The 13,119-nt window shown below is 36.0% G+C and overlaps 1 protein-coding gene across 6 annotated transcripts in view; it reads left to right on the top strand.

Annotated features, from left to right (window-relative positions):
* The window catches only part of NIPBL (NIPBL cohesin loading factor), a 177,816-nt gene that overhangs the window by 85,332 nt on the left and 79,365 nt on the right, over positions 1-13,119 (top strand). For 5 of the 6 annotated variants that reach the window (XR_007505028.1, XM_049794610.1, XM_049794611.1 and 2 more), the window contains exon 9: positions 8,007-8,639. The exons of the other annotated variant lie outside the window; for it this stretch is intronic. Coding sequence is in view for 4 of the 5 variants with exons in the window: in XM_049794610.1 (XP_049650567.1) it covers positions 8,007-8,639 (633 nt within the window). In the remaining variant the exon portion in view is untranslated. The remainder of the gene's footprint in view (positions 1-8,006; positions 8,640-13,119) is intronic. 6 annotated transcript variants of the gene reach the window in all.

The following is a 13,119-nucleotide window of genomic DNA, read 5'->3' as shown; positions in this document are numbered from 1 at the left end:
AATTATTTTTTGGTTAAAGTTGCTGCTGTTTGAATTGGCTGTCTCAGAACCTCATTTTGAAGGAATATCTTATCAGATTATTTCTGAAAACAATCTGATTGTACAGTTCATATTGTAATCTTTCAGCATTAGAGGGACTGAAAAAGTGCAAGAGCAGATTTTGATTTATTTACCTGTATATAGCTTTACTTTTCCCATTGACAAAGCACACAGCTGACATACTGTTACTAATGGTGTTACCATTTTGCCTTCTTAAAGACATTAATGAACCCTGATTGAGCAAACCAGTTCTTGATGCTGCAAGAGTCTTGCCGGATAGTTACTTCTCTAGTCTGATACTTTAGAAATCTGTGGAAGAGGTGTGGATAATTACAGTGTTATTTAGAACATGAGATCCCTGACAGTGATTTTGGCCTATGATTTGGAGTGAAAGTTGTGCTGATAAATTTTCCAGTGATGAACAAACAGCAAGTATCTATGCTGAGCTTTTTGTTGCTACTCTCATTAGGCCTTGAAAGTTTGGTTGACAGGTGGCAAACTTTGGTAAAGAAAATTAGCAAACGACTTAATTGTTTGTTTGGGAGGACAAAAAGAATGGCACTGGACATCATCAGTCCAGAGAGAGATCTCAGGAAGGATGTTATAATATCTAAGTTTTCTTATATAACATAGAAACTTGAGTCAATTACGAAAGCTGTAGGTACAGAATGCTATTTCTGTACTTTTGAAATGGAAGTAGCCAGGACTTCTGGAGACTTGGAGAATGTGATTGCACAGTCTTGCATTACTTTAAGACTGAATGCAACTGTCTGATTGACAGATTCTGAATGAAGAAGAAGTTTTGTCTGCAACTTGGGCAAATATTTGAGAGATGGCAGAAGTTACATTTGTTATATTGGTTGGTTATTCACTTGTTCAGTGGAGTAAAAATTCTCTGTTACAGAAATCTTTGCTACACTTCTGTTCCAATAAAGGTACCAGGGCAGCTGAAGTTTTATCCAGAAGTTCTAGGCTGGTCTTTAAACTTTCTTTTTTATGTAAATTTTATATTTTTAGCTATGCAAACAGAATAATGGCTCTGCTTTCATGCTATCATCTGTTACCACATCTACTTTATTAAAAAATTCATTTCTATGAATTCATCAACGAAGAATTAACATGGACTATTTTTCGTTTGTTGATCTCATAAAATATTCTGTGGGTTCTATTACCCAAGATTGATTGCTCATCAAAATCCTTTATCCATTCATTCTACTTTCCCACTGCTCTGGAACCTCAGATTTTGTTTGTTGGGTTTTTTTTAAGACAACTTCTAAAGTTATGTATAAAGAAAAGCCTTCCACAATGTTTTTGGTCCATTGCTTTCCAAAGAGAAGAGTTCATATAATGTACAGTCCTGTTTCCATACAGTTTCCTAAGCTTCTGGGAAAACATCTGTAAGGTCTAGCAACAACCCTTATGAAATTATGTAATTTTGCACTCTTTCCCAGAAATAAGTTGTATTCCCTCGAGAAATTTTTAATGGGTATTTGATTATTTCTGAATAAGTTGGAAAGATTACTTTTATTTTCTTAGAGATTTATAGAACTTCTCCAGAGATATTCCTCTACGCTTTGTCTCTGAATGTATAGTGGGTGGCAAGAAGAATTAAGAATCTTCTCAAATTTGTAGTATAGACTTCAGTGCTCTCAAAGGTACTTGTTAAGAAAAATTATCATCTCACCCTCTTTCCTTCAAAACAAAGCTGGAAGAAATTTATTCAAAGGTTTTTTTCTGTCAGGGCCAAAATAAACAGTCAATCTTGTTTCTTTCTGCAAGTCTTAATTTTTTTAATGGAAGGATGCTTCTGAATACAACAGTTCTAAGCTAGAACAGCCAAAGCGGAGTTTTTCATAAGGCATTTCAAGCTCTGGAGAAAGTGGTGGGACTCTTCCCTGAAAACTACTGAATGTAGGCAGACAGTGAATACAATTTGTCTTTAAAAACCTCCCAAATGTATGTTCTTCTTTGTCTGTCTCATATGCTGTCACTTTAAGTTTGAATTTTAAATTAAGATATGCTCTTTGAAAACAAACATCAAGATTGTCTTTTAGTCAAAATAAGTAGTAATTTCATTACATCCAGTACAAAACTCAGGAAGATTTCCAGAGTAAGATTCTGTGATTTTAGAAAATAAAGCTGGAAAGGACTTGGGGGCTTCCTATCTTCTTACTGTTATGTTGGATGAGCTGTACCAGGACTTGGGGGCTTCCTATCTTCTTACCCTCATGTTGGATGAGCTGTACCAGTATCACTCCCAATAACTTCCATCTTCACGTTTTTTTGCCATGCAACCTGTTCAGATTCTTAGTTCTAGAAAGCTTTTCTCCTAATGCTTAGCCTGAATCATTTTTGTTGCAGTTAGGCATGACAGACACTTCTTGACTTCTTTCCATTGGGCAAGGAAAAACAATTCATGTCCTTTTTTATAGTTGTCATTTACACATCAAACAACGTTATCATGTCTTGAACAGATCTAATCTTCTATAGACTGAACAGCACGGTTCCTTTCTATCATCTTTACATAAGTCATCATTTCTGAGCTTCTAATTGTCTTCAATGTTTTTATCTGAATTCTAATTGGTCTGCATTTGTCTTGAAGTTGTGCTGTCCTAAGTCATAGATACAACTCTATTTGAAGACTTAGAAGGATGAGTGGTCAGAAAAGTGCCATAGACAACTTTGATACTACTATTGTATATGAGAGTATAGCTGCTCTTTGCTGATAACTTGGATTCATATTGCAAGTTGTGTTAAACATACTGCTGTCTTTTTGTAAAGCTTATCTATCTTCTTTTCACGTTGTTACAATTGCTCTTTCTCAGATGAATAAAAAGTTTTTGTGCTTTGCACTGACTTTGTTTAAAAAGGTTATACAAATTAGTCAAAAAACTGGTTTTTTTTTATTCTGCTTTTAAAAGCAGTTGTGAGCTTCTCTCTCAAAGACCTAACACCAAAAGCTGTTATGATCTTTAGATTAGTAAAATAATCTAATTCTGTTACATCAGAAGTTACCAATGACAAATATTTTGAACTACTATTCTTAAGACAGTGCTCTGGAAAGCTGCACATGTTCCCCTATACTCCCATCATCCATTTTTACCAAGAACAATTGACAGGCTATAAAGACAGTTTTGCAATAAGGTATACTGCCATCTTAAGTATTTTTGTCTAGATCATACTTCCTCAGCTTGTTAGTGATATTGTTATGAGAAGCTATACAGAAAGCCATGCTAAGGTCCAGATATGACACTCTTTAATCCACAAGATGTACTGCTTTACAGAATAAAATTATTTTTCTTTGATGGTACTTAATAAATTCACCGAGGAATACAACCTCTTTATTTTCATCTCAGTCCTTACAGAGAACTTGTTCTTCTAGTACTTACTTAAATCATACAGACTATGTATAATACTCTGGGCAGTGCTTTACCATCCTTTTGAAGGGACTGGTTTTTCCTTTTTGAGTGTGCTGGAGGCACAAATTCTCAAGACAATTATTACTAATTCTGAGATTGGTTTAGCCAGAGTTCCAGGGGAATTTGCCTGATCCCATTTTCATGAAAACATTCAATTTATGTGAAAGTGGTAAATAGGATCATATTAAATTAGAAAAACGAGACTCTTCCATTCACACATTGTAACTGCAGTCTCTTAAAATCTTTTGACGGTGATGTGTTCCTCAGGTTCTGTCATCACCAATTTCTTAACTTTTCCAACAGACAAAACATCAGTATGAATGCAATATGGATGCTCTGGTTCTTTCCTCCTTCTCCAGCTTCTGCCTTTAGGAACTTATTTACAGTATAATTACTCAGATGTGAAGTCTAATAATCCACATATAGCACATACGCATTCCTTAAAGCCTCTCTTTCCAAAGACTTTTCCAGTAAAAATTATGGAATGCTGCTTCCAGGTTTGTACAACAATTTGTAACCCACTTAAATAATGTTCCTGGCATCTTGAGGATCACTTTGCTTTGGAATTAAAAAGGCATAGCACTTGAATGTTCCGGAAGTTTCTCTCCAATGTATTATGAACCAAGTATTAAGATATTAGTCTTCATTTGTTCACTAGCAGTTTTTTCCAGCTTTCATGCATAGGGAACTATACTTCAGGCAAAAGAGGATATAGGATGGGTGAAAGACTTTTCTGTCAATATCTGGGAACCTTTACCTGCAAGGATGTTAAAAGAATATAAAGATACTGTTTTGATTGACCCTTTGGGAAGTTGTTGTGCTAGTAGAAAGCTAAAAATTCTTCAAAATGCTGGAAAATAGTGAATCCCAAGTTCCTGGTAAGCTTAATAGTTTTTTTTAACCACGTGGATCACAACAAAGAACGTGATCAGTGGTGTGACTTCGGTGCATCAGCTCTGAAAGGCAAGTGGCCTTTTCTCTGAAGAGGCTTAGAGGTGATTAGATAAAGTATCACGAATGCCTAAATAAGATGCGAGTACTGTGGTGTGATTAGAAAGTGTGCAGACAAAAACCATAAAATGGAGATGCCAGTCATGTGTGCTGTCTCCTGGACAGAAGCTTGTTTGCTACCGAAGCTACTGATGCACAACCAGCAAGTGAAGGCATTCCAGGGGTAAACAACCAAGAAATCATTTTGGAATTTTACATTTTTAGGAAGGCTAAGTCACTGTCAATGTGATGCACTTTATAATTGCTTGCATTAAAAAGGATTTGATAAGAAATCAGTGAAGAGTCACAGAAAAAAGGTATTTACAAGTTGCTACAGCAGTTGATAAAACTTCCTCCCTACTCAGTGCCATCTACCACTAGGAATCAGTAGGAAGACTAATTAATATAGAGACCCAGTCCCGAGATTATCTTGAGTGGCCAGGATGACTGTTACTGCAAGACTGTAGAAGTATTGTTGATGGGTGTATTTGTTCTCTGTAGAGGCCTTATTTCCTATTGGTGTTACCTGGTTGGCCATCAGTATTTGTTGTTCAGTAATAATATGGTGACGTTCCCAAATCAGTGGAGAATCTCTTTTTATCTCCCAAGTTTTACATATTCCTGCCATATAAAAAAAAATGGCACAAAGTTCTTTTACTGATGCTATGGAAGATCAACTACAGAAAGTCAGATTTTTGTCTCCTGTATTACCACCCAGCCCTTGATTTAGTCTCAAAAGCTGCCCGCATATTTCTCTTCTCTAAAAAAATATTCTGAAATTTGGTTCATTGCCAAAGATGATTTCCAAAGATCATCGTATAATTTACTACATTGACAGCATTTTGTAGAGCAAACCTTCTAAACTTTGGAATCTTGACTGATTCAGGGAACTGATTATAACTGTCTGTCTGTGTATTCTTTCCACAAAAACATTTCTTCTGTTATCAACAAGTCTTTGTTCAAGTCAAGAGCTTTGTTCTCAGATGTATAATGGCTCAAGCCTTCTTTGATTAGAAATATTCCAGACTGACTTTAACAGTAATAGACACAACTCTTTCTGTGTAATGGGCGATGTTTTGTCTGAAGTCTAAGCATCCAACAGAATGTTGGATGTACATGTTCAATGTGTGATACCTGTTCAAAACTGCTCATGTCTGAGGTAGAGTGAAACTGTTCCAGAATGCTTAATCTTTTTCAATTGCTTTTCACCTCAGTACATAGGCATTTTAGTTATTCTAAGCATCCTTGTTGCTAGAGGCTTAACCATCATTAGACATCTCAGAAATATGTGAAGTTATTGCCAGAACGCGTACTCATAAAATGCAGCTTCTAGGCCATACTACCAACACCTTTGAGGAATTTCCTTCAGGAGGAAGGTACTTTCAAATGCCTATTCGTAGTGCTGCCTAGGAGAGGGAAAACTTCACTTTTTGTTCATTTACTGGTTTCTGAGTATGTTCAATGGAATGCACTGAAATCCTTCTGACCTCCTCAAGTCTACCCAAAGATAAAAAGATCTGCCTTATCTGTTGCTGCAGTGTTATTTTTCAGTATGAAAAATACCAAATTAATACCAAATCAGAACAATCTTGTCATATTTACTCAAAAGCTTTGGACAAGGGAGAATCAAATGTGTGTCCTGTTTGAAGTGTCACTGCGAAAGACAGTATATGTTCCTTGTTACAACTTCAGAAGTATTCATTTAAGAGATAATTCAAGAGTAAGATGTCAGCAAGATCTCTTTGAAAAGTTTTGAGCTGCCTCTAGTATTTGTAGAAATAAAAATGCAGCTCATATTTCCTGAGTGGTAGTCATTACCACAAAAGAAATTGGTAGCTAACAATTTACGCTATACAGTTCCCTAAGACAATCTTGTAAATTACCAAAAGAGACAGTAGTTGGTGGGGGGATCATCATAAGAGTAGGAATCTGTGGTGAAAAGCAAGTGAGAGATCTTCATAGGGTGTAACCAGGACTTCAGTACTTGTGGTTGAGTGTGGTATCTAATTTGAGCAGGGGAAGTGGGAGTCGTAGAAATATCCTGAGAATCAGGATGAGTCAAAACAGGGCTTCCCAACATTGTGGATGCTACTGGCAGAATATGGATTTGTTGCTGATGGTCAAGAAGGGGTAAGATAAACCCATTTCATACCCTGCTCTCTACATGCAGAAGTTGTAGGACTTATCACAGAATGTACTGGGGAGGGAAAATAAGTATAGCAGTCTGTGCAAAGAAGTCGTCAGTAAAGGCTCATGTTTCATGTGAATTGAAACTTTGCTAGAGATATCAATTCTTTCTTTCCACTACAGGTCAGTACGTTGCTTAATGATTCCTAATATTTCTTAAAATATCTGACAGAAATTTAAGCTCCAAAATAAAGCTGCTTTCTTGTTTAATAGTGTTTCTTGAATGAAGCACATGGGGACTTGTATTCCAATTAGGTTTTGATTGTTTTTAGAAGTACTGACCTATGATGACCTGAACCAGAATGACTAATAATAATCATCTCAGTCACTGCTTTCTGAAGATCAGTATTCCCCAGTGCATGAATGGAAACTGTTAAATGTTTGCTTTAACAAGAGGAGGCTGGCCCTGTTTGTCCAGCCAATAGGCTTTTCTTTTTTTTCCCTCCGCTGCCCTTCCCCCTGCCCCCAGTATTCCTTTTTTAAGCCAAAAATTATAATTGGGACAGGTTTAAAAGCTTCTCTGTTTTTCAAAGCTTTTTTCTGGCCTAATGATTATGGGGAGCTGGTTTAATTTGAGGAACAAAAAAATTTTAAATGTGATTAATTGGAGAATGTTTTTAATTAAAAATGTCCTCTTTTAAAAATTTCTCTAGATATATTTAAATCCTGGAAGGACTGCATGTAGAAGTGAAAATTCATACTTTAAAAAAAAAAGAAGGGGAGATGAGGCAGAGAATGTTAGAAAAATGCCTTAAGATAATTAGTGTTTTCTAGATAGTAATTAATGAGTGGGGGTTGTTGGAGTGAGTTTACCTAAAATAAAATAAACTCCAAAAACAAAAAAAACCAAAAAAGTTTAAAATGAACTGTCAGAATCAAAGTTAAGGAGGTTATGTATGTTTTGATTTTTTTAATTTTTTTTAAATTAAAAATGTGTGGCTGAAATGGCTAATGCCTGTAAACTGATCATCAAGTCTTCATCACAGGACCTTATTAAGAATCTTTTTGATCTTTCCTTTTTCTGTAGTCAACTTGCTTTCATTGACCATTTTCTAATAGCTGGTATTCTGAACATGCAGGTACTATTTTTATTAATTCTTTTTTGGTGGTGGGTTTTTTTGTTCCATCTTCTCTGAAATGATCCCTTCTCTACCTGCAGTGGACTGCTAAAATTCCTAGGAAGTACACTGCAACTATCTGGATTACATCTTGACCTAGGAATGATGTGCTTCCTACCAATCTTATTTAGACTTTTTGTGAACACAGATATATGTAGAAATACACATTAAAATTATGTAGGTTATATTTAGTGTGTTTTTATATAAACATGAAACAACATAACTGTTCAGTTTTTCTGAATTATTATTCTAGGATCAAGACAACCTTTAATCCAACAATCTCAGCCTCCACCTTATTCATCACCTAGAGATGTTCCCCCAGACATATTGTTAGATTCTCCAGAAAGAAAGCAAAAGAAACAAAAGAAAATGAAGTTAGGCAAGGATGAAAAAGACCAGACTGAAAAAGCTGCAATGTATGATATCATTAGTTCTCCTTCCAAGGACTCCACTAAGCTTACATTAAGACTCTCTCGTGTAAGATCTTCGGATATGGACCAGCAGGATGATATGCTTTCTGGTTTGGAAAACAGCAGTGTGTCAGAGGGTGATATTCCTTTTAATGTGCAGTACCCAGGACAGACTTCTAAAACACCCGTTACTCCACAGGATGTTAACCGCCCACTAAACGCTGCTCAGTGTTTGCCGCAGCACGAACAGACAGCTTTCCTTCAGGCACAACAAGTGCCTGTTTTACAACAGAACACTTCAGTTGCTGCAAAACAACCTCAAACTCCTGTGGTACAGACACAGCAACAGGTTTCGCAACAAGGAACTATAACGTCATATGATGAAGTAGAATTGGATGCATTGGCTGAAATTGAGCGGATAGAACGTGAATCAGCTATTGAAAGGGAGCGATTTTCAAAAGAAGTGCAAGATAAAGGTAAAAGGATTGTGTGTGTGTATACACTATATATATTATATAAATATATATATATATGCATATAAACCCCATATATATATATATAAAAAAACTTCCTGTCATTGTCACATAGTTCAGTTCTGTTTACTCAGTGTAGGCTCTTCTGCGACGTTCATCTCCATTCCCCTCCAACAATGAACTGTAATCTCTCATATACACATACTTTTAATATCTGGTATTCTTTATTTGGGGTCTTAATGGACGGAAGGTGAATTTCTTGTATTTCAAAATTCTTTTTAAGCTACTCTATTTTGAACCGTGAGACTGAATGAAGTACAATTGATGTTGTTTATAGTTTCTAAAATCCCAGCAGTACCATAAGTCAAAATTTGTAATAAGTTTTGGTAGTTGAATTATTAATTAACTACCCATATTGCCTAATATAAGAAAATGCAGAAAAAATCTTCTGATCCCATTTCTATTAATATCCCCTTTTGAGCCTAATGTGAAGGAGGTGTTAGATCAAAATCATATCTATTCTTTCAAAGGCAGTGTAATGATTGGGTAATATATACTACAGTGTTGTCTCCCAGGTTTGTTCAACTGGATATTCATTATTATGTAGGCATTACAAGCTGTAGTGAACTGCCATATATCTATATGGTCTCTAGCACAGAACCAGATGAGCTTCTGAAATGTTTTCACTTCAGTAGCTGTACTGGTTGTCTTAACTGATTTAATTGGGTGGTTTTTTTGTTTTATTTTGTTTTGCCTGTTGTTAACTGGTTTGAAGGTATTAGTCTTCAGAAATCTCAAAAGTAGATGCAAAGCCCACATGTAAGTCTTGAAGATAAGATGTATTTTATAAATTAGATAGTGATAGGTTAACATAAAAATTTTTCAGAAGCTTCCTCTGCACTGTGTTTAACTTCTGAGAAAAAAATCTTTCATAGTGTAATGCTAATTTATTAGATACTACCAAGAAAAATCTTGCAGAGTGGAAAATGGCACAAATTCTGATTTTGGAAGTTCAGAAGTGAAAATGGTCAAGTTTGGACATACTTGAATGGACACAACTGAATTTACATATGGTTTGGGTTTTTAACTGGCAGAGAGAATAATTTTTCTCCCTATTCAAAGATTTTTTTCCATTTTTAAAGGTGCTGGGGCAGGGGAGGGTGGGGGGAGGAGAGAGTGAGTGTTTATGTGTGCATTTGTTTGTAAATGTGGTTGTTGCAATTACTGAAAGGTTTAAATTTTTAGATGTTTCCTATTTGGTAACTAAATCAAGTCTTTTTAGGAAATATTGTTGTTTGGGAATATATGGAGAAAACGTGTGCTTACCTCAGAAGAGATCTCTAATGTTTTTAATTTAATGAAATGGGGAATTTGTTACTTTGCTTAAATCTTTTCTACTAATTTTAAGTGTATTGATGGAGAGCTTGTGGTTTGTCTTCTAATACTCCAAAAGCTACTTTTGTATCCACACACTTGAATTAGAATCTCCAGCACATTTTAGCTGAGAAGCGTCTGGAAAAATGCACTGTATTTTTGATGGTGCACAGCAGCTTCCAAACACTTAGAGCAAGACTAAAACACACTTTCTCTTCTGTTCTAGCTTTCAGGAAACGTTGAGCATTACTTGCAAAGTTTGTTTACCATAATTACATAGCCACAGGCAGACTCTGCTTTGTTTCTCTTGCGGAAAGGAGTGATTTTTATAAAACGTGATCTCTCCCCTTCACCACTGGTCAATAACCATCTTCCCAAATAAGGATTCCAATCTTACTCTTCCCTTCTACTTGCACCCTTTGGCAGGTCGGAGTTCTTCCTGCGTTTCTGCAATTGCTATGAATCAGGTGCAGGAGTTGCTGCCTTACGTTGGGACAAATGATCACCATTTATTCACTGGTGGTAGGTTGTCCCTATGCTAGACAGCAGCTCTTTTCACTTTGGCTGCTGAGGTTTCAGCCATGAATGAATAGTATTAAGTAGAAGGATTTTTAGCAGTCTTGGGACAGATTTCCTGAAAAGCTGTTACCTTAGAGAAATATGATTCTCATTTTTTGGTAATGCTTTTGTGGTTTCTTGTAAGTTTGTGCTATGTGTACAAGTTGATACACTCCAGGATTGTTCTAGTTAGAGCTGTTTGGTTTGGTGTGACTGCAGGAGGGAGCTTCATCTATTGTTCCTATGGGAATATGTCTGTTAGAAATATATCCAATAAGCCCTAAATATGTCATTCATTTTTGTGAAGTTGCTTATGGTATTTATGCAAAAGCCTGGTATTTGTGCTTTTTAGTACATACACTATAACTTCAGATTATATTATGTCAAGAAAATAGTGTGATTGTAGCAAGTACAGAGTCTAATTAGAAGAGGAATGCATAGTGCTAGCTGATACTTTACAATACAAAGTGTCCCTGTAGAGAACATACACAAGATGCTAGCACATGCTAAAATCTGAGAGAAGGCATTTTTGCTGCTTTTGTAATCAAGGCATGGGAATACGTATTACTGTCACAGTACACTTTCTGTGTAGGCACATGTTGTTGTCTTCCATAAATTACCTTGAGTAGAATTGTACTCGCAAGTTTTCATAGAACGCTAGTGGTCTCTTCTGTCCTTTTTTTTCTTAGACATGAAATCTCTATAGTACTATGCTTTATCAAAGGTTTTCAGATGCTTCCTTTTCAACAGTAAGTCTTTGGTTGGATATGATGTGTTCTTTCTGAGGTTTGGAACCAGTAGTGTGGTGAAACTGTATTCCAGAGGAGAGAGATTTTGGGGGTTGGTTCTTGCTAAAAATTATACTACTGCTACACTTGCTGAAGGCAATGCTGAGGTCCTTGTTTGTGTTTGGTACAGGTGGGAAATGGGGATTTGAGCCCTTTGGTAATTACAGTACTTTCTGTAATAAATTGTTAATTCTAACAAAACTGTTAAAATATTTTGCTTCTATCAAAGTGTCTCAAAGTGGGAGACAGCCTCTGTTGCAGAGGTGGAACTAACACAAGGTTTTGCCAAAGTGCCTTCTTTGAAAAGCTGCATATCTTTCTGGAGCCTGATTGTCATGCTTTTGCTTTCTGAAAAAGGAATTCCTAGTGCAAAAATCACTAATGCGAAATCTGGCAGATTTTACCTAATGTCTGTCAGATATGCATAAGAAGTGATTTTACAATATAGACCTTTTGCCTCATATCAGAGTGCTCTTCAGAGCTGTGTTTTTATAATTCTATCCTTTTAGTCTCTTTGGATCTTGGATTAAGTGGGTAATGTGGTCTTTTCATCATCATAGAGAGGTGCGAAGTGAAAAAGTTGGTTTCGTCCTTGTTCTCTATGAGGAAGGACAAGAGTCCTTCTCCTCTTACTACTTTTCATCAAGGAAGTCTCTCTATATTGATTAATTTTGCAAGTAGTTTGTCTGTATCTGTTAACGAAAGGAATAGCTGGAGATTTTGGAGATCAAAGCATTTGGCAGCAAAAGTTACACCTATTATGTTTAATAGTCTCAGAACGAATAAATCAGTCCATGGAACATGACATACCTCAGGTCTTCAGTTCCCATTACCCCACTCAAAATGGCCTCTCTATCCTCATCAGATACAAGTTGTCAATCAGTACTAGATCGTATCTTCTCTTTTGAAAGGTTGTACAGTATTACAGATAGATCCAGCTATTATTTATCAAGACTCAGATTACCTGAGTTGGAAAAAAAAAGTGATTTGGAAGGGCTAATACAGAAAGGGATTATCTTTTTCCAGAGCAATTTGACAAGTGAACCATCCTCTACTTAGGTGCATTGTGATATTTTGATGATATAATTTCTTTAGAAAGGTAATGAAGCTTCACACGCACTTTCTTCTCTTCTAATCACCATCAGTAGTTACATTTCCTATACTTTTTGGTGCTGTTGAATACTTTTGAAACAAGTAGAGGTTCATATTGTGAACCTGTTTTGTTCACTTAACTGGAGTTGTGCTTTGCTCACATTCTGAAGTTGACTACTCCAAGAAAGTGCAGGAAATCATGTTGAGTTTTAGAAAATTATGTCCCAGGAATTTCTGATCTTCTCAGGAATCTTTTTTCCCTTGGGGCGGGGGCAGGAATGTTGAGGGATAAATTGCATTTTGGTAACCTCAGTGCTATGCATTAATTCATGCTTTACCACAGTTCAGATGCAAGTGGGTTATTTTTGTGTATAGTCAAGTAGTTCAAAGCCAGTCAGTTACTTTCAGTCTAAGCCTTTCCTAGAACATTACATTAAGTTCTTTTTGTTCTTCAAGACTTAAACCTGCTACTGAATTAATTTTCAGGTTCAAGGTTTATACCTCAAGGTCTTTCATGCTTTTCTGAAAAACCCAAATACTGTGAATCAAAAATATTTAAGATATTAATGTTAAAAGGAGCTCTGAGTCTTCTAGGAAGGGGAGAAGGGAAGATAACCTTGAAATTTACTCAAAAAAACAGAGAGGAACCCATCTTTCTTCAGAGACTCTTT

The sequence above is a fragment of the Accipiter gentilis genome, chromosome Z (assembly GCF_929443795.1).
Source record: "Accipiter gentilis chromosome Z, bAccGen1.1, whole genome shotgun sequence".
Lineage (NCBI taxonomy): Eukaryota > Metazoa > Chordata > Aves > Accipitriformes > Accipitridae > Astur > Astur gentilis.
This window is presented reverse-complemented; position numbering and strand designations above follow the sequence as displayed.